Source organism: Lipophrys pholis, assembly GCF_963383615.2.
Source record: "Lipophrys pholis genome assembly, chromosome: 16".
Lineage (NCBI taxonomy): Eukaryota > Metazoa > Chordata > Actinopteri > Blenniiformes > Blenniidae > Lipophrys > Lipophrys pholis.
This window is the reverse complement of record NC_137634.1, coordinates 20,111,647-20,133,891: the sequence shown is the minus strand read 5'-3', so window position 1 is coordinate 20,133,891 and position 22,245 is coordinate 20,111,647. Positions and strand designations below refer to the sequence as shown.

The window sequence follows — 22,245 nt, the reverse complement described above, 5'->3', positions numbered from 1 at the left end:
ATTACTAACACGGTATAACTTTGGTCTGACTCGTCACATCTTCGCCTTTTAGACTTGAGAGTACTTGTATTTACTCAGCTCTACTACCTTCCAAGTCACAACGCTTCCGTTTCCTGTGTGAACAACTGAAAGTTGCCGTGACGTCAATGTGAGTCACCTGTGACTGGTGGCAAAACCGGAAGTTTCTGCACTAAAACAACACGGCGCTCAAAGAGAACAAATATTTAACATTAACATTTCAATACTGTAGATTTTTAGGGTAATCTGTACTTCACCCGAGCGTGTATTGTTCAAACGGTTTCAATGTTATTTAAAAAAAAAAATCTATATTTCTTTCGGAATCCTGACAACCTTAAATTGGCATTTAAGTTGGAGCACGAGCTACGAATATATATTCCCGTCATTCCTGACACATTACTGACATTCTTTATGAGGTCGTGCATCTGAACAAGGTTCCTAAATGGGCGTAGTGGTGAGGGATATTCCTGATATTTGAAGAATAACAAGACGCGCCCAGTTATGGTTGCATAGTTCTGAAGTGTATTTGTATAAACATTTGTTAAAACATCATGTTTACTTTTCTAATTGAGAACATTTGAGGACCAATCCAAGTATCCTTGCTCGGACTAATTTGTTACAAAACAGGAATGATTTACATTTCCACATAAATGACACCGACACTTGAGGAATTAAATAAATCTGAGATAATCCAATAAGAATGTTGCTTTGTAGCAGATTTACTAAAGAAATAGAGCTGATCATTGCTTTGCAAACGGAAAAATTAGCACATCTTATTCAACACATCAGAAAATGAATGTTAAAAAAAACTGATGTGTTTGAGGATCTGAGACCGGTCTGCAACTAGTTTTCCCAAAGGACCTTATAAGAAATGAGCAGCCATTGAGGGCCGAGACATAAGTTGAGTGAATTTTGCTCAATAATCATTATCTTTTGATAATCATTTTTAAAACATGATTGTCATTACCTACTGAGACTTTGTCACTTGTTCTCAGTCTTTGACTGGAAATTATGGTTTTTTTTCCCCGTCAGCAATCTTTTTTATCTTCCACTGTGAAACACCAATTTTGTTAGATAACAATGGCTAGGCCTAACCAATCATGTAATAATGGCCAATAATGTGAAAAATGTGACCATTTTAGATGTAATAAAGCCAATAATAACAGACCTGAGCCACATAGGGACTCCAAATTGCTTTGCGTGGCGACTAAACCAACTCAAATGACAGCTGTATGATCAAACAACTGTCATAATGCTACACAATATAAAAACAGATGATTTAAATATATAAACCAACCAACTGGTATTTGTCGCACAATAACACAAGCATTTGTACTTGTACAATTATGAAAATCCTGTTAGTAGTTTGCAACCTCTCCCAAAGACACAGAGCTCATGTAAGGATGAATCACTTTTATTTAAAAAAAAAAAAAAAGAGAAAAACATTGAAAATACAGTTCATTTTATACATGACAGCCATTATGTACAGGATATAAAACAAAGCGATAAAGGTTGTAGCTGCTGCTGAGACAGCGCGGGGAAGGGAGATGATCAGATTGATTATTGAAAGGCACGAGGGCTGAGGACACGTAAACCTCTCGATGAGCACATTTCACGTGTAAAAAGTTAACTTTTGATCCTGAATAGCAGCTCAACCATGCACAGAAGGTATCGGAGGCAGCCGGACTCAAGAAATCCAGATCTAGCGTCCTCTCCTGCGCACAAAAACACTGTGGGAGATATGTGGACTGAAACAGGAAGTGAGTTCCTCAATTTTGCCTCCATCAAAACCGTTTTTATCTTAGAGAAGTTTGCATGTCAATGAAAACACCTTCATGTGTAATTTACAAATAAACCCTCTAATCAAATTATACTGAATCATATTTGTATAATTTACAGCACTACGCAAATGAAGATACAATTTTAAACAAATACTGTACACTCTACAGTCAATCACTAATTTAAGGACAACAGAAGAAGAAAAAAAAAAATGGCTATTAACAATAAGTTATATTGACTTCACAGGACTGAGCTAAAAATAGTTCAATTCAATGTTACAATTTAGAGACCGACTTTCAGCGGTCGTTCTTTGCTTTGGAAAGGGAAACTTTCCGACAGGATAAAAAGCATTTGGTCGGGATGGATCACGAGTGATCACAGCGAGCTCAATGTGACGATGAAGGTTTTAAAAGCAAAACCAGCAAAGAAAACCTCCAGCACTCTACAAACTGTACATGTGATGATTAAAATACATCTAAGAAGCTGATTGAAGTGATATCAAAGGCAAAACAAACTCTAACCCCAAACAGAACAACGCTAGCAACATATAAATATTAACAGTTCTATCTGGAAAAAAAAAAGTTAAATACAAAGGAAAAGTGATGGGTACTCAACAGGCAGAGCTGCCAAGAACAAGTTTCAATTGAAACTAAACAAGAACCTTGGTGGAAAAAAAAACAAAACAATCCGCTTTTCCACAAGGATGTAAAAGAGAACATTTTAGTGGTGTTGGGCTCCATTCATTTGTCCCCCCCCGCCCCCCCAGACAACCCGACAGAAGGACGCATGGTACAGATCATGACGAGACTCAATGATGAACATCTGTGGAAATCCTGCCCAACAGATGAATGTAATCTGGAAAAAACATGTTATCTTGGTTTTTTTAAAATTTATTTAGGTACCTACATGTTTGATCTGATATTTTAATAGTAGTCCAAGTACGTTTTAATTAAACTACAGTAAATCTCCTTCCTTTCCTTTGCTGTTGGAAGCCTTTTGTCAGCTACTGGTATCCAAATGAATCAAAAATGCCAACGTTTCATAGTAGTTCCATGGTGGGAACAAGACAAACACTGCACAATGATGAACTATCTCATGTCTTTGATTAATGGGTAGTGGTGGCCTCGAGGTCAGGGAACCAGCAGAGCTGGTTTGAACGATCAGCAGGACCATTATATATCTAAAGAAGCTTGTTCGAACAGTAAAGCACGACCTTCATTTACAGTTTCTGAACCACAGTGTGGACGACATCTGTGCCACCGACCTACCAGCACTGAGGACTTGACTTGTACGACGTTGAACTACACAACATCAGCACGACCCTGTTAACACAAGAACTGCCTTAGAACTGTAAGAGGTGACCTCTGATCTCCGTTGATTTCAATTTGTAGAAAGTCTCACAGTTTCATGATGATCTCGGGGCCATGTCACTCGTAAACTGACTCGAGTCATAATCTCTGCTTTACACTGCAGCTGTAATTCATCTCAAATGGAGGACGTAAAAAAAAAAAAAAGAATAAGAACATCTGAAAAGTAACATTCTTCCATTTAACGGCTTGCAGCAAAAAAGAAAAAGAAAAAAAAAAAGAACGGAAACAGACTTGTTGCGAGTGTCTCAGCACTCAGTGTTAGTTAGGTCCATGTAAAGCATGTGTTATAGGCAGGTACATGTCTCGGAAGGGCTAAGGCTACGTTCTAACAGACTGAAAACGGGACACACTGGCCAGAAAGCGGCTCGGTCACAGTTTCTAACCATCAAGTTATCCAGCCTCCCACTCAGAGGTAAGATGTGTTCGCGATGTATTTCTTTCCTCTCATCCCCCGACCGACCCGGGACTGCGTTCCCGGCCGCCTACACCGCAACAGTTGGCTGCCACTTTGAGGTAGCCGCCAAAACTGCGTGTAGACACTCCGCAACGCCCGCCCAGGCCCACGCCGGCCTCCATCAGGGGCTGCTGTCGTCGGGTGCGCCCTTGTAAATGGGGCTATTGTTCTGCGGCGTGGGCTCATATTTGCGCACCGATGACCTGCTGCCAGCTTCACTGCTGTTCCTAATGCCATAGCAGAAGTAGATGGCGAAACCTGTTGGGAGTGGAAACAAGACGGCGTTAGAGAGTTGCTTTAATGAGGAGCAGCAGAGATGAAGAAAAAAAAAAACCCTGAAAGTCGAACGCACCGATAACCATCCAGACGGTGAATCGGCACCATGTTCCCCAGTCCAGCTGCATCATGAGGTAGATGTTGACAAAAATACTGAAGAGGGGCAGCCAGGGGAGCAGGGGGACCTGAGGGAGGGAAGCGTCAGAACAACATGTTCCAGTTGGAGAGGAGTAACACTTCAATCAGAATCGAAACGTGACAAAGACCAAATACTTTCTCAGGGGGCTTTTCCACCGGAAAGAACCAGGAGCTAGTTCGGAGCCAGGGCCAGACTTAGCACCAGTTCTTTGTCTTTCCACTTCCAAAGCCCCGGCCAAACTGGTGCTATGCTCGCCCCACTTCGTTGCTGGGCCAAAGTGGAGCTAGACTGGGACCCGACGCGTCATCAGCTGGGGGCGGAGTTATCTCTACCTAAAAGGCGGAAGAGAGGCTGAACCGGCTTTCTGAAAACTCCAGCGATCAGCAGTTTTCCATCGTCGTTTATTTTTCACACTTTTCATGGTGACATTATTTTAACTAACGTCACGTCCAGGTCTTATTTCGCGTTCTGACCGCCGGCTGAGGCGCTGCAGCCGCTGCGCCATGCAGTGTGCGGCTACATTGCGCTCCGCTCCGAGACGCTCCAATATTATTTTCTAACCCACAGAACTTCTTGATAATAAATACTTTTGGTTCATCAGCAACTAAAACACAAACTACATACTAGTGTAAATGAAAGCTTGGATTTTATAGGCATAAAATGAGCCTTTTAACAGCGCTTCACGTGAAAGAGCTTTAATCAGTGTGTTTACGGAGGTTGCCATTGGAAACAGTTTTTAGAGCGTCGTTCTATCACTGTACACCTCCATTCTTCTCCGATGTTGAAGCATTTGATTCAGACACACCCAGAAATAAAGTGAAAGGAGCAGAAATTCACTATGTAACGCCCAAATGTTGAAAAATAAGCCCCAAACTCATACACGTGTTATTTTATCCCCCTCTATGGCCACTCCGGGGCTCCGGACTAAAGCAAGACGGACGTGAAAAAACACCAAAAGAGACACGAAGAGACGTAAAGTTTTCTTTGTCTTTGGTGCATCTGAGGTTCAGGTCAGACTAGATGGAGCGACCCGGACTAAACCGATGAATATAGTCCATCTCCTTGAACCTGGATGAGCGCTGTCTCTGAAATTGTTGAAATCAGTGACGTATCACGTTTTGGAGTGACGCAATGACGTGGCTCTCTCTTGGCTCCGCTAACGGTGGAAAAAGAACCGGTTCTTTGGTGGTGCTCATTTAAGAACTGGCTCTGGCACCGGCCCCGAACTAGCTCCTGGTTCTTTTTGGTGGAAAAGCCTTTTCAGTGGACTGGTGATTATCACGTTTGCTTCCTTGGCGGGGTTGTGTAGTTACCTTGAAGGTGAGTGCCTCTTTGCTCTGCGGCTGCCTCCAGATGATGATGACGCAGACGATACACAGCAGCGTCAGAATGACGCAGGGTACGATCACGGAGGCGTGACCGGTGAGAAGCCCCATCAGAGAGTTAGCCAGGATGACGCACAGCACTGTCATGAAGACGGCTGCAGACGGAGAAGGGCAGGAAGTTACTCAGCGTGAAGCAATGATAGTACTTATTATTAGTTTTTTCAAAATTCCTCTACGGCGCACTCACAGACGATAGCGGTGGCGGCGTAGACGATGGTTCCAGAGGTTTGCGTCGGGGTCTTCCCGCTGGGGCAGAAGAGCAGCTTTACAGAAAAGGTCTCTCGGAGCGGCCTCTCCTCCGTCTCCATGCCGTACTCGTCTCCACTGTCCCCGCTGCTGACGGCGACCTTTTCCCCTTCCACCAACTCCACCAGCTTCTCCGTCTGGCTCGAGGAACTCAGGGTCCCCGGCTGATACCTGTGGACGAAGAAGTGAAATCTCTGTTAACGCGGATGGAGCAGAAACTTCTAGCTTTTGTAGAAATCCAGTCTTTTTTTTATTTAATAAAATTTTATTCCAAAATGAAATGACTACACATCTTCCAGAAGCAGAATTTTGCTAAATAAGAATTATCTCTTGACAAAAAGCTGCTTTTAATGCAATTTTTATAAGCTACTGTTAGTCAGCATGAGGACTTCTACTGCTCACAAAAATAAGAACATGATTGCAGGTGTTTAAAGAAGGTGCCGACCTGAGGATGAGGACACACACGGCCACTAAAGAGTACGCCAACAGAGTCCCGATGGACATGAGGTCCACCAGAGCAGCCAGGTCGAACAGGAAGGCCATCAGAGCTGGAAGGAGAAGAAAAAAAATAAAAAGTGCGTTAAAGGGATTTTTGCAAACTTCTTCAGGAGTGGTATTGATCAAGGAGGTACTGACGCAGCACAGACAGCCTGCAGACATAAAGTAAAGACTGAACTGATACACAAAGATAAACAAATGTTTAAAGTTACTCTACTTGGAAAAAAAAATCTTTAAACTGTGCTTCCCATAAAAGGTATCACTTCCGTACAGAGAATAAACCAACACACCACAACAAACCACTTCCTCAAATTTCAGCTCCGGTACCTGCAACGATGCCAGAAGCAATGGTGGCCAGGAGAGGAGTCTTTGTGCGAGGGTTCATCCTGGACAGCACGCGGAACAGCAGCCCGTCCTCGGCCATGGCGTAAATCACACGAGGCATCGGGAACATGGAGCCCAAAAGGCTGAGAGGACACCACGACGTACAGTCAGTCACAAAACCTTCACAGTGTGATCAACTATTCTGAGTTGTCTACAAGCTTTAGGCAAAACAAAGGCACACTCCTCCCGTCTACGAGCAAAGATTTACAAAGACTCGCAACTTTTCAGATCCTGATTTTACACCGTTTTTCTTCCATCCTCACCTGGTCGACAGGGCGCAGAGCGAACCCACGGCCACGATGTATCTGGCAGGAGCCCAGCCGACGTAGCTGAAGGCCTCGGGCAGAGGACTCTGCATGTTGAGCTGGTAGTACGGCATCATGAGGGTCAGAGCGGCCGACACGCCAAAGTAGGCGAAGAAACAGATGAGGAGCGAAGCCACGATGCCGATGGGGATGGACCGCATGGGGTTCTTGGCCTCTTCGCCTGAGGACGGCGGGGGAAAGGGAAAGAACAGGATGAGAGGGGTCAGATCAGTGTGGTGCAGTGTCGAATGACCCCCGAGGACAGCAGGGGCATTTCTCACATCTGTCGGATTTCAGATGGACTTACAAAAGACTCTTTCCACTAGTTTGAGTGCCGTCCAAACATTTGTGAGTGTGTGATGGGCTGACCAAATGCAAATACACTGAAAATTATTTATTTCATTTTTATTAACAGAAGGTAAATGAGGAACCAAGCAAACACGAAACCTTAAGATACAAACAATGAAGGCTCTGTGCAGGTGGCTTTTAACATTCAACCACTTTAAATGCTGGTGTTCAAAAGAACTAAAATACACTCTTTTTTTTTAAACTTCTGTAAAAAAAGTTCTGAAAAGCTGCATCATAACATAAATGGTTTTTTTTTTTCCTTTTGCTCACGAAATTCTGAAACAAAATAGAAAAGCAGATTTTAGAACTGAATAGGTGTAATATATCTCCCATAATGCTTTGGTTACCTGTGGATACCTATAGTTTAATGTAAAGTAATATTTGCAACTGAGCACGAGATTATTTGAGCTTTCCCTCTTTTCTGCGCTTCTGGGAGGACAGAATGATTTTCTGGTTCGAAACGGTTCCACCCTGTAATTTCCAGTCATCATTGCACCTCTTCGCTGCCATGTTTGTAACTGAAATGTCACTCACTTGTCGTTGCGATGCAGTCAAAGCCCACAAAGGCGTAGAAGCAGGTGGCCGCACCAGACAAGACGCCATTGAGGCCGAACGGAGCAAAACCGCCGATGCCAAACTCTTCTTCCAGTCTGAGTGACAGAAGAAAAGAAACAAACAAAATCAAAACCCACACAAATATTAAAACAAAATTAATAAAAATGCTCCTGAACCATCAATGGATTTCATTTTCCAGTACTGACTTGCTGCTGTTGGTCTCATTCCTGAAGCTGAAGTAGTCCTTCTTTGTGAGGTTCCAGTTGGCCGTATCCCCTTTAACAAAGCCCGAGATGATCACAAACCCCAGAACTACCAGGTTGATGCCCGTGAAGATCTTATTCACAAGTGCTGACTCGCTCACACCGAAGGCCAGAAGTCCTGAGGAGACGAGGAGGAGGAGGGTTCATTTTCAGCATCAGTGACAACATGTCCTGTTATGTGGGAGGACGAGTTTGTACTTCATCACATCCAACAAACCATCAGTCAGCGACACCCATGCTCCAGTCATTTCTAACACCGCTACTGGCAGGCTACACGAGCTGCAATGTTAGTGTGACAACAGTTGTCCGTTATGCAACGGTTTGAACGCAGTGCAAACGACAGCTATGTTTGCGTGTTTTAATTGAACACAACTTTTGTACCTCACAGAACCCCGCAGAAGTGTTGTTCAGTGTGAGAATGATAAAACTCACCAGTGAGCAGCAGGACCAGGATGAGGGCGAACAGGTCGGGGTACTCTGCCAGGACGTTGCCCGGTACTTTCATCGACATGGAGGCTTTGAAGAAGTCGGAGATCTTTTGTTCCACCAGGCTGTCGAACGTTGAGCTCCAAGCCCGGGCCACACTGGCCGTACCTGAGAGAGCGGACAGACATAGAAGCTACGTGAGCGGCAAGTGAGTGTGTCTCCGTGTGGTGAACTAAAACCTAGACGGAAGTTGGCATCTTGGCACTTCAACTCCCTTCACCTTTTTGAGTGGAATTTGTTTTTAATACGAGACTTCAAAATCTACATTAAACATGATCTAAGTAACTAAATGTTCATGTATTGTTAACTTTTCTCTGCCACAGTCAAAGGGAATTCCCTTCATTCTTGTGGCGCTTCATCATCTTCTGTGAGATTGTTCCTCTAACTCACCTATCACATAGGAGAGGATGAGGTTCCAGCCCGTGATGAAGGCCCAGATTTCTCCCACCGTCACGTAGCTGTAAAGGTACGCCGAGCCCGTCTTGGGGACCCGGGCCCCAAATTCAGCGTAGCACAGGCCGGCCAACATGGAGGACAGCGCAGCGATCAGGAAGCAGAGGACGATCGCGGGTCCCGCTTTCTCGCGGGCGACCTCACCCGCCAGGACGTAGACACCGGCGCCCAGCGTGGAGCCCACTCCCAGGGCGATGAGGTCCAGCGTGGACAGGCAGCGGGCGAATCGGGTCTCTTCACCAGAAAAGTCTAATGCCCGGCGACGCAGGAGGGATTTGCCAAAGCTGGACAGCTTGCTGGCCATGTTTACTGTGAGTGTGTGGGCGAGTGACCAGGCTGTTTGTCTTAAATCCTCCGAGTGTGGGTGTTTGTGATTGACACTGCTTAAAAGAAGTAAAAGTGGTGCGACTTGACTGTGCAAAAGCACCTAAAGTGAAGCAAATGGAAAGGTAAAAAAGCGGTCCTTTCCCAAAGATACAGTATGTCGACTTCAGCAGCGACCACTTGTGTCAAATGAATATGAAGCAGAGGGTGTGAGCTCAAAGTATTTGGTGGCAGCAGATTTGGACCTGTGAGGAAACACAAAAAGAAAACAAGAGCTCAAAAAGGGTATTCAGTAATTCCCAAAGCTTACAATTCTCATAACTCTATTAGGTATTAGGAAGTGGGAATAATGCCACATTTTCCTTACAAAGGCAACTTATTTTTGCCAGAAATATGTTTCCGGATTATCTCTAAAATTTAAAGGAATTTTCCAGGGCTTAATATCGATCTGTGGTAAACAGATTGACAAAATCCGTGTCGTAGTTGTGACATAATCTTGCTAACGGACAAACTAATAAATATATGCAGATGCCGATTTCATCAGTGCCGGACACAACTAGAAAATTCCAGAGGAAATTTTGTGTGCCTTCCTCTTCGTTTGGGTTTAATGGCAGTTTGCATCCTCAGTCATCCGTCAGCTGGTTTCCCCTTGATGTCCTTTGACCTCCTCTATGAAGCACCTCTCCCATTCGCTTTGTATAGAATTTTTTTTGCATTTTCTTTGGAAACGGTTATCCAAATCGTAAGCACACTATTCCCAAACTTTTTCACACATTTTGAAGTGCTTTTTGTGTGCGGGACGAGTTATAAATAAACAGCAGAAGAAGAAAAATATTAAAGTTAAACAAATGCCCGGGGTAGTAATCTTGCTCCTTGCCTCTGAGACAGGCACAAGAATAAACCAGTATCACAAAGACTGCCTTAGAGAATTTTAAACTTTCTTGGCAATGCCTGTCCACTTTGTGAAAAAACTAGACCATCATCAAGTTCTGCAAGTTTCAAGTCATTGTACAATAACCTGACTACATAGGAACGCGTACGATCAACAGTTACACAACCGTTTGTAATTCATACCTCCACCTTTCACAGCTTAGCGAGACACCACGAGACCCAGCGGGGCACCGAGAGCCCCCACAGGGAGAAAAGAAAACCCGGAGCCTGCCTGCCCGCTCCAAAGCCCGTCTTAATTCTGCTTTGATAAATAAAGCTGAAACAGTACGCGCCCTATAAAAACAAAAGAAAGACCCCGCCTAAACAACCACCACTCCCTAACTGCAAGAAACTGGTGCTGTTGTGTTTTTTCAGCAGATGAGAGAAGCCTGGGAAAAGATGAGAGGCTGGTTGGTTGAATTCAAAGCCAACATCAACATGAGAGGAGATACCAGTTAAACGTGTGCACACACCAGCTCACTGCATGGGAAGAAGCAACCTCGGGTCAAGTTGTAGAAAAGGCTCGAGATTTAACTGATTTAAGTCTGTTCATTATGTACATAACAGAAAAAAGTGAATGTTTTGCATGATGCAAAAAAAAAATAAAAAATAAATCAGCATTCCCACAAGCTGTGCTGATACCAGAGGTCTTAATCTGTCTGATCTTTAAGTGTCATTTTGTAAATTCAGCAGAATGTGGGAAAACAGTGAGCTTAACAACGTCTAGTGATTTAACTTTATATTAGCAAACTGACCGAACTGATCGTTTGAGTAAAAGGTCACAACAACAAGTGGCGGTGGTGACACTCAGGACGGGGTGAATAAACCCCCTTTCTGAAAAACACCCGCGTTCGCACACGTCAAGGACACGCCGAGTCACGTCTGACGGAGACAGATCGGATGTTTTTCAATCGTGTCTGGGGGTCGTCACACGTCACATCAACCCACATTAAGCAATAATCAAATACAACCTCCGAAATATGTGAATGGGTGTTGAGCAAAGTTGCAAAGCACTGAAGCGTACGGGGTTAATGACCTCTAACCGTGCAAAATATGTATACATGTTGCACGCTGCTCTGACACAGCCCAGGTTAATAACCTTTTTGGAATGCTAAGAACATACTGTGTACTTGCTACGCTGACACACCTCACAGAAACATGCTGTAACACAAAAAAATCCTCTCGCCTTTTCGCCTTGATGGCATTTAATGATTTCAATCGTTAATATTGTACAACCGCTACAAATTCAGCTTTTCTGCTCCTGCTTAGAGTAACAAATACTAAAATGATACAGTGGCTCATTGGGCAGCGACACTGTTACGGTGAATATGCCACCAACTAAAGCTGAACGCTGGACGCGAGATGTCTGTGCGACTGCAGCACATGCATAAGCGTTTGTGAATGCATGAGAGTCAGGAAGTGGCGGTTTAACATTTCTCCTGGGTGAAGTGGTGCAACGTTATCTTACTGACTTTGTTCCTCCTGGTTTCTTGCATACTGTAAACAGCTAAGGTGAGACGAGATGCCCCAGAGCAAGCGAAGGTGCCGCTCATAGTGCACTCGTAGTGTCAAAGGCGCCGCAGGTTTATCTTATCTTTAAATACTACACGAGCCGGCCACTTACACATCCATGAACGGCCTGGCAGGCTAAACTTTAACAATGATTATCTCATATTTTTTCCCCACTACTCCATCGAGATAGTACAAGCAGCAGCATGAAGTAAACTCTGCTCCCTTTATAGCTGCAGAAGAACTTTTAAACGGCAAAATTCTGGAATATGCCTCAAATAATAACCGGATATTATTAACGTGAAGGTTAACATCGGGATTTGAGCGGCAGCGTCAAAAATGGCACAGCGCCATGCTCAAGGCTAATAATGCAGCGACACCTGATTCCTCTGAAGAGAAGTGAAACACTAACCCACCAGCGCAGACCAGGCCGCTTGTGTGGCAGAGTATGGATGGAGCAGTCAGTTTGTCCACTTGGATCAAAAGTCGAAAGCGAAAATGTCCTTCCGCACTCCATAAACTTGTGAGAGGAGGCTTGACGGGATGCAGTGGGAATATACTACATTGGACTGTTTGTCACAAAGAAGCTGAGAACTTGAAACACTACAGGCCATGTATTCATGCATCTTTCAAGTTTGTTAAGTAAATAACAAAACGTGAAGCTCGGCGGTTGAACAAGTTCATTTTACGCACGTTTTAGGTCAATAAATAAAGCTATAGATGATCTTATGGTCTAATTGTGGCCTTTTTCATAGTACACAGGATACAAGCTCTGACAATGTTACAGTACAATGACAATATCCTAATAATACCACAAAAGCAACATAACCTACTTATCAAAGCCTTTCAAGTCATACGATTTCAAAAGAGAATATCCGGCCGAGTACAGTTTAAGTGTTGAGGGAAAAACACAAACACAGGCGAACAATGAAATAAAAACAGCACAGAAAGCACCAGACAACCAACATAATAAACACCCAGCCCTCTGAAGACTGATGGGAAACTGGTACATGATGGAAATGCTCACACTCCCCGCTTGGTGTGACATTCCAGTAGCATTTTCTACTCGCACACCAGGAACCCAGATCTGTGGGTGTCAGTACCGTGTCAATAAACCGTTATTTGCAAACCGGTGTGCCAGGCAGTCTGTGATCTCCGCAGGGGGTCCGGCCAACACGCCACAAGCCTTCACAGAGAGACTGACGTATGCAAGCCAACCGGAAAGAAAGATAATTAAGAAGAAGCAAGAGCTTTCGAGGAATGTCGCAGTTGCTGTAGTTTCCATTTGGAAAAATGTGCCAAATTACCTGATTTAAGGCTGGTCTTAAGATTGCATCGCCGCTGCCGCCGTCACGTCACCTCGCTGCTAATCTTTTCCTTGTGGTTTTCACGAGGAGGCCTGTTCTTCTGAGAGGGGCAGGTTTGTGACAGGTAGCTTTGTGGTCTAATGAACACGCCATCTACAAACTCTACAAGTTCACACACCCACAGAAAAAAAAAAAAAAAAAAAAAGACTAGTCTGATGCAAGCAGTAACCTTTATGACAAACACATAAGGCTTTCAATTGGACACAAATATTTAAATGCTAGCAGGGGAGGGAATCTGTTTGTACTTTTGTTTACACTCCAGCCACGTTAAACATGAGGCCAAAGCTGACTGGCAAACAGACTTGGGTCAACAGTGCTCCAGTTACAACAGGTTTCAGGGATAATGGAATGGTTACTTGACGGCTGCCACCGACTCTAAGAGGATTATGAGGAGGTGTAGCAAACCGGCTAACCTCATTATAGTTTGTTCCTGTTTCTAGTCCGGGCCACGTAAGTAAAGCATGGCTTTGTTTTGACTGCCCGTGTTGACAACAACGAGAAACAATGTTGGCTTGTCAAAATGTAGATCGATAGTATCACTTTTAAATGAACCAAAACAAAAATGGAAGAAAGTTACTTAGAGTGATTGTATTCTGAGATCTAAACTTTCCCCACATTAAGTCCGGGGAAACAGCTTGGGGGCATAGTTATTCAATATCAGGTTTCAATAAAAAAATATGTCATACCTAAATCAATAGGTAAACACACCTTTTTGAGCTGGTAAAATAATCTGCTTCGCATTTGCACAGCTGAAAATTCAAGCTGACGCACCCCTAATAACAGTGCTTCCATCAGGGGGTGTAATGCAGCCGTGCTGCCATGTGTGGTACCCAACAGCTGCACACAGCGCTCAGCTCTCTGCATGCACTGGCAGAAGCTTATGTGACCTTGCACAACCCTGGAACGTATACATAAACCATTCTCACACAAACACAGGTGTTTGAGGTTGTGGACAGAATATTTTTAGAGCCAAGAATTAATATTTGTGTACACACACACGCACACACATAACAGCTTTACATAGTGGTGTGAGGTTTTAGTGACGGTAAGTGTGGACCGACTCAACTGTGTGACCCTTCTAGTCACCTGGCGGGTCACCGCCACTCAGGCAAAAATACTGCCGTCGCTGTGAAGAGGAATGCAGCCTACTAAGAATTTCTCCACTTTCTCATGACCGATGCCAACACTGTTCAATATCAACACATGCAGTGTGGGGAGGGATAATCAGCCACCTTAGCACAGATAAGGTACAGTTGGATCCGAATACAAACATGAGACATAACACAAGTCAGAACAACTGGTTAACTTCACATTAAACCTCTGTGGCCTCTGTTCATCATCCCATACTCAGTAATCTAAAGCACCACAAATTCTCAACAGATTATTCACAGGCTCACTGATGGTAAATGGTAATCAAGTATGATGGTTGAACAATTAAGACAATTAAGGCCCAAACAGTCTGTGAGTTATTACCAACATTAACTCTTAAAGTTTCCAAGGTCACACTGAACTTTAAAGGAGACATATCATGCTTTTAAATCCTTCCTTTTTACATATAAATCATACAGTTGTGGTCTATACAACGCGAAACTGCAATGCTTGGGTCTGAATTCCTCATTATTAGAGCTCCACAGGCCCCTTTTCAACCCCTTTTCTGATGTGCTTCTGAGAGCAACTCGTTTTGGGGCGGCCTCTTCAAATGCAAATGAGACACTTCATACCCCGCCTCCTCTCCAGGTTGCAGAGGTCACACTCGGTTCAACTCCACCCTGTTCGGCCATCTTTGTAGTTTGATAGAACAGATACAATTATCTAGCGGCGCAGAAACTTTATATTCACACATTATTTACAAAATGTCAACAACGGAAGATTTGTCCATCCAGCCATACATGTTGGAGCCAGAGTCGGACCCGGCGGAGCGAGATGAAAATGACGATGATGCACCTTCAGAACAACGTCTTCATATGGATGTAACGCAATGGTGTGTTACTATATTTACACTAACTTCTCCATCCATGCCCACTACTACAATACTGCCTGTATTACAACGACTATTTAACACAGAAGTTACATTATAATCTAAAACGAGCACACAGCGCTAACATATGAAGACGGTGCAACTGCTAATGCTAACAAAACAATGACAGGGACGTCTTATCATCACACTTTTTAGCATTATATACAGCTTACCGAAGTGCTCTGTTCGTCGTCTCCATAGATAGAAGGAACTGACCGCTCAATCAGACCAAGTCTTTCGGCAAATCCTTCTTTATACTGGCGGAGGTTACTGAAGCAGTCGTCCTTAAAGTGATTCGCACACACAAAAATGACCTTACCCACAGATGTGGGTACATTTCTGTGAAAAATAAAACTCAACCAGGCACTTCGAAAAGGTTCTGATGCTGGGAGACGGTGTAACGAAGCTTGTGGGTTACTACATCCAACAACCGAACATTTCGACTTATCCTCTCGTAACTTCGGTTGGACTACAAAATCGCAGCGAGAAACAAAAATGGCGGATTGCTCGAAATGTCGATGTCCTAATTTGGCAGTTCCGCTGAGAATACTGTGACGTCATTGTTCAAAAAACGTAATAGAGAATAGAAAAATCGAAACCGATCGCAAAATATGACCAAAACAGAATATAAAGATATCAACGGAGCACCTGAAGAGACTACTTTGAACTTTTCTGTACTTCTAAACACTCTAAATATACAACAAAATGCATTTAAGGGCTAAAAAAGTGGATTTAGCATGATATGTCCCCTTTAAAGCAAAAATGAAGTGTGGGGGGTATTGGAGGGGTGGGTTGACTTTGTTTTGATAAGAATTTGTAGATAATGTTGTCAATGTTTGTAGACAAACCCCTGATGGATTTGTTCAATTCCAAATGCTGATGTGTCATTGCTCTCATGAGAAGGTAACGTGGCATGCAGCTGGCTGGTTAGGCTGCCAATCCCCCCCCCACCCACCCCACCTAACCACCTGACAACCCCCACCCACGCCTAGCTGAGCAGGCTGGCATTTGCACGTCCACAATCTCTCACGATCACCCCTTGAATATCACAGTTTGATCTGCAGCCTGGCTGATGCAACGCAGCCATGGTCGCTCCCTGCAGGAAGCCATGTCGGCTCATCACCCGAAATTAGGAGTCGCACTGCTGCCAACTCGTTTGGCGTCGAAGCGACGGGCAAAACAAACTATAACAAATCGAGAGTTTTAATGCAATCACTCACGCGCCATGCCGCCCCATATGGAGGGATGTTATCCGGATGTATACCCTCTGCCAGCAGCTACAACGCCAGCTCGCTACGTGGCTCCGATGATGCGTTCACTTCACCGAGAACGTAGTAATCCCCAATAACACGGTCACAACACGGCAAAAACCATCATTATCGATGCACTTTGTAATTTCAATCCTACATTCGGATTCACAGGTAGGATTTGGAAGTTTGGTGGTGAAATATAAATCCACTCGGCGTGACTATTAAAGCTGAAACGCATCCAAACAAATCACTTTTATGAGTCGGCTTCCTGCCCCGGGCTTGTTGTATTGCATCAGTTTCTGCAGGTACACATGTGAGATTGTGACACACACCCCGACAACACTCGGGTGGATTTCCGTCAGCAAACTAAAAGAGAGGGGGAGTACTCATAAATACTACATGTTTAGGAATTCTGTGTTTTTTCCACAGTCTTTGAAAGCAGCATCAGTGTCTGCTCCACGCCTTGGCCGCACATCCAGCAGCAAGATGTGCAAACCTGTTAACACTAAAACAATCAATGAAAACCCGCGCTGGGGTTCATCAAACTTTGCATTTAGGACAACAGGAATATTGTCAGCTCGTCTTCGAGCCGTCTGATCACGTTTCAGTTGGATTACACGCCGTTTTCCGGGATAATGTTACGATGGACAGCCTCCATCAGCTGATTCCGCGCTCAAATGACAAAGTAACTCCGCTGTAATAACGCAAACTCCCGCTTATTAAACACGCTATTATCGAAACCCCGACGACCAACACTAGAATTAATCAATACACACAAATGACCGAGGGAACAGACATATGCTACGATGGTTTTGAACTGTGCGCTAATACAACAGACAACACGCGGACTATTGCATCAGTCCGCCCGAGCGTTAGTGCCCGTAACATTCGAGTGGAATTTACACGAGAACGCGTCAGTCGTCGTGATAAAAAAACGTCAACATCGTTACCTGTGATGACCTTCGCTGGAGGGAAGTGATATGACTGAGACAATAGTGATGCTGGAGGCGGCTGGTCGCTGCCGTGGTCGCTGATGAAATATCCCGCCCGGGTTGAGCTCGTGTGCGGTTTTGACGACGAGCTCGCTGGGGGGGTTGGTGGGCGGGGCGGGGCTTTCCGCACATGAATGGAATATCATTCCCATAAGAGAAACATGTGTTCCCATCGAGCTTGGGCAACACTGCTAATCCATACAGATATGCAGCTACATGTGAGCTCGAGCCACAAACAACAGTATAACTTCAAAAATGTAAAATATTTTAAAAGAAGGTAAAGTGAAGGTGTGGTTACAGCCCGCTTGGCTTCCTGTAGTAGTAAAGATGCCCATATATGGAAACTCAGCGTCCTTCCTACTCTGGCAGCTACTATGTATAGACTCCACACCATTATATCCTCTGGCGCTTTGTTCCTCAGATTAAAAGACAAGGAGGGAAAACTAAACAATTTCTATTGTGTGTATGCATACTCAGTGACCCCAGCTTTATGAAGAGTTAATAATATATATTTTTCTCTAGAATATATTCATCTTGATGCAGAATCAAACTGCCTTGTCTTTTTGAAATGTTATCAAACCTTGTAAAATAAAATAAAGCAAAAATATATTCCCTTAAACTGGGTCAATCGGTTAACTGCTAAAACAGACTCATGCATTCTTTAATCCAGGGGTGTCAAACACATTTAACAGCCCATCATTTTGAGCGGGTCAGACTAGTTAAATAATGCCATGAGGGTTTTCTTTGTTATGATGCAGAGTGTATGTGATGAAAATCTCTATATTTACGCAAAACCAAACAATTACTATGGATTTCTGGTGCAAAATGCAGTGAAATGTACAAAAAACATCTCCAATAGCTGTTGGATTATGCATGATTTTACAAACTCACCCTGACACTATGGCTTTGAGACAACTATCTTTTATGGCAGGATCACTGATATCTCAGCTTGGGTCTTAGTGTTATGTTGTGTCTGCTACTCTTAAAAACGTTTTTTGAAAAAAATAAAATAAAATAAATTTTTATTTTTTTATTTTTATCATTAGCTTGGTGGGCAAAGTGTGAAAATCTTGCGGGTTGGTTTTGGCCCACAGGCCTTATGTTTGACATTCCTGATACTCATGTCATTCAAATAAGTTGGAATCTTCAGACCGGACCTCTGTCTCTGTCTCTGTCTCTCTCTCCTCTCTCTCTCTCTCTCTCTCTCTCTCTCTCTCTCTCTCTCTCTCTCTCTCTGTCTATCTCTCTCTCTCTCTCTCCCTCTCTCTCTCTCTCTCTCTCTCTCTCTCTCTCTCTCCCTTTCCGACTTGGAAGTGACACTCCACCAGTCCACTCATACCCTGCGATTTTGTGATTTCTGTGCTATCACACATCTTCAGTGGTGATTTTCAGCCACTCAAATTTGTAGTACGACATTCTTCTCAGGACCTCGGGTGTAGAAATGTCTTCATGACATATCAAAGCTCAGTGATTACCCAGCTTCTGTTCAGTGGGCACTCTGGTTTTCTCTCCACAGGCAGGTGTTTGCAGTTAACTAGTCACTTTTAATTCAGCGTTTGTCTATGTGTGACCGATTATGTCTCATTGTTTGTCTTGCGACAGAATGGTGACTTGTCCAGGTTCTGCACTGCCTTCACTGAGAGTTTATGTTCCCCACAGTTCAACATCCTTCATGTTGCTGTCAGGCAGACTGAGTTAGTTTAGGGTCAATAATTACTCCTCTTCTCCAGTTAACAGGAGTTTAATAAAATACTGGAACTTTAAAAATGCCTTGCTAAATGAGAAATCAAATAAATACGTATCTCTCTGAAGCTTCTGTGGTGAATGCTTGTCTAATTGTGTGATAGTTGTCAGTTTTTCACTGCCAAAAGTCACATTGTTTTTCTCAAACCATTAATTAGTTTTAATGGGTTTTATTGTTGGTTTCTGTGGCTACACAGTGTAAACACTCCACACTCTGTAAAGGGTGGAATACACTGTTCCTGATGACATGGGCAACAAGCAGAGTCTTTAAATAAATTATTTAGTAAATTGCTTTTTCTCCCTCCGTGCCCGTCATTCTTTGTTCAGATGTACTGCTCGTCTCACCTTTTGTCCCTGCCCAGTCACACTGCTTTAAGTTGCTCTTTCAATTTACTTCCACTTTATCAAGCTAACCCAACTCTGTGTCTCAGCAAACACAACAAGCGTCACGGCTCCACACTGGGCTCCAGAGTCCAAACGCCTAACAAAACACTTCCTAATCTGCTGTGGCCCTCTTCGCCAATCCCGTCTGCCCACTTTCATTCCTCGGGACGAGGCACAACACATCAAAGCTCACTAGTTATATAGGTCACGGGCCTCACACATGAGGAAGGTCACAGTAAGTGTACGTATCCCAAGATACCTGGCAGTTCTAGGCCCCGCATGGTCCATTCAAACAGCAGAGTAAAAAGATATACATACTTTCATCTATTACTAACAGCCGTATTTTCCCATGTTGTGTCCAAACCAGTCCAAAAGTAGAAAATCAAACAAACTCTGTACCGCGAGGACATTTCTGTCCATTTTTTATCCTGCGGGAGGTTGAAGCAATCCATCACAGGGCAAACAGAGAGCGACAATCAGTCACACACCCTCACATCGATACGCAATTTTAGAGTCACCGCTTAACATCAAGCACATTTTTCTGGACTGTGTGAGGAAAGCTGCAGCCAAGAATGATGAACTTGCAAACTCAGTACAGAATATCCAAGAGGCTCATTTGTATGAGCCTGAAACTTTGTATTCCTTTCAAGCATCAACCCATGATAGCGTTGTTTCATGTGGGGGTGGTGAGTGGGGCTGGAGGGGATCTCAGCTGAGCATGGCCGAAGGCTGGTCCACCTTGAACAGGTCGCCAACACAAAGACACACTGAATACACACATTGTGATTCACACCTACTGCCATTTTAGTACAAATGAAGCTCCTGCTTATTTTGTCATTCATGAATCGTTTAACTTTTTATTGGCTTCTTTTTTTTTCCCAATAGGGGACTTTTTTAAGTGCCAGTCATGGTGTACATTATCTACTGGTCCTAATCTTAACAAAACATCCATGTGGAAACTGTAGTTGTGACCAATTACTGTCCTGCCTGCTCTGGATCACTTGCAGTTCAAGGGCTACATCACAAGATCACTATTCTGGGACAACTTTAATCCACTTGTGGTGAGAATTTCCCTCCTCCTGTTAATCCCTCCAGTTCTCGAGGAGCAGCTACAGCAGAGAGAAGTCATGTTCAGTGAAACACTGGCAGTGCTGCCATAATGCGAACCCATTATGCTGTGTGCAAGGTCATTTCAAACAACTGCAGAGCTCACGCTTAATCCCGAATGTTAATAAAGCTCAAACCTGAAGTCGTGTTTTGTATCTGCTCCACGCTGGATTTTTCAGAGATCTCTGGCTGTTAATTTGCTGCTTTTTTCTCTCAATTCATTTCTTTCAACCATGTCGACTTTTTGTCAACTGGATATCTTTGTAATTCCAATCGAGCTGCATCACTTTGAAAGATTTTCTCGTACAATTTTTGACATTTCAGTCATCTTTATTTTAAATGTATTTTGCTTGAATGAAAGAATCTGCACACTTTGATGCTCACCTTAAGACACACACTCCCTCAGACATTGCCTGACATGCTCAGATCCAATAGACACTCACATTTATACAGCTTGCAGTTGGAAAATATGCATAAAAACACGACGCAGAGTGCAGTTGGTTGAAGAAAAAGTGAATAATTGTATTGAACATGTGAATAAAATGAAGCATGTGTGAAGTAAATACAGTAATTAATCTAAATTTTTAGGTAACTAATATAGACACAATATTGAAGCTTTTGAAGTTCAAAGTGAATTGGTGGCCTTGCTGTAACAATAAGAGAACATCCACATTTACGTGGGCTTTAGGTTGGTGGTGAAGAAACAATTATCAGTTTATATGCTGATGATGTAATATTGTATCTCCATAATGCTGAAGAATCGGTTCCTTATCTTCTTAATCTGACTACATCTTTCGGAAAAAAGTCAGGATACACCATTAACTGGTCGAAGAGTGAGCTTATGCCTCTCAGCAAAAGCTACTCACCAGGCTTTTTGGAATGACTTATCCTTTCCTATATTTTGAATGGCAAGAATGCCAGAATTTCAAAGATACACTTGCAGAGGCCTAAAGTGGAGGGAGGGTTTGGCCTGCCAGTATTTAAACATTATTTCTGGGCTGCCAATGTTAGGGCCTTAATGTTTTGGCAACAGGGCACTCTGGACAATCAGGCACCCTCTGCCCCTAAAGATGGAGGCCAACTCTATCACTAATTCCTCTTTAACAGCAATGCTATTTTCCAAATTTGAAAAGCCAGAGTCTCTTAAGAACCTGTGCTATACATTAAAGCAGTCTGTTAAATATAAACCAGATAAAGAGCTTTTTGACTCTACCAAATACATCCATTCAAACACCAATATGCTTCACCCATTGTTTCACACCTCCTTGGCATGACAAGTCTTATCATGACTGGAGAGAGAAGGGCTCAGTGTCAATTACTGACCTGGACACTGACGGTAAATTTGCATCATTCAATCAATTGAAAGAAAAATACAATTGGCCTCAGTCACATTTCTTTCGGTATTTATAGGTCAGGCATTATGTCCAATCAAAAATTCTAAATTTCCCAAATCTTTCAGTTGAACATGAAATTTGTCAAATTTTCAAAAGCCCTCCTGACTCCTATTCACCTATTAGATAATTGTATTATTGCCCACACTGTGAATTTCAGGGATACTTGGGAGAGAAGAGTTGGTTATCGAACTGTCTGAATCCATGTGGACTAAATGTTTATCGAGGACTCATTCTTGTTCCGTAAACAGCAGAAATCAATTAATTCAACT

The 22,245-nt window shown here is 43.4% G+C and overlaps 1 protein-coding gene across 1 annotated transcript; it reads right to left on the bottom strand.

The window, feature by feature from the left end:
* Positions 1-1,414: 1,414 nt before the first annotated feature.
* On the bottom strand, positions 1,415-17,420 carry LOC308121624 (cationic amino acid transporter 3-like). The gene is made up of 12 exons (XM_080482970.1): positions 17,307-17,420; positions 8,897-9,528; positions 8,453-8,614; positions 7,964-8,138; positions 7,737-7,852; positions 6,813-7,035; positions 6,493-6,632; positions 6,113-6,215; positions 5,609-5,838; positions 5,350-5,516; positions 3,974-4,082; positions 1,415-3,879 (listed from the first exon to the last, which is right to left on the bottom strand). Exons 2-12 carry the CDS (start codon positions 9,261-9,263, stop codon positions 3,743-3,745), a joined length of 1,929 nt encoding a protein of 642 aa, XP_080339096.1. The 5' UTR covers positions 9,264-9,528; positions 17,307-17,420; the 3' UTR covers positions 1,415-3,742.
* Between the last annotated feature and the right edge of the window lie 4,825 nt (positions 17,421-22,245).

What these genes read in the sequence shown, in the direction of transcription:
- LOC308121624 (XM_080482970.1), bottom strand. Translation starts at nt 9,263, where the DNA reads ATGGCCAGCAAGCTGTCCAGCTTTGGCAAATCCCTCCTGCGTCGCCGG. An exon ending in AAGAGGCACTCACCTTCAAG is followed by an intron (nt 4,083 to 5,349) that starts GTAACTACACAA and finishes TCCCTCCCTCAG; the next exon opens with GTCCCCCTGCTCCCCTGGCT. An exon ending in CACCGTCTGGATGGTTATCG is followed by an intron (nt 3,880 to 3,973) that starts GTGCGTTCGACT and finishes CACTCCCAACAG; the next exon opens with GTTTCGCCATCTACTTCTGC.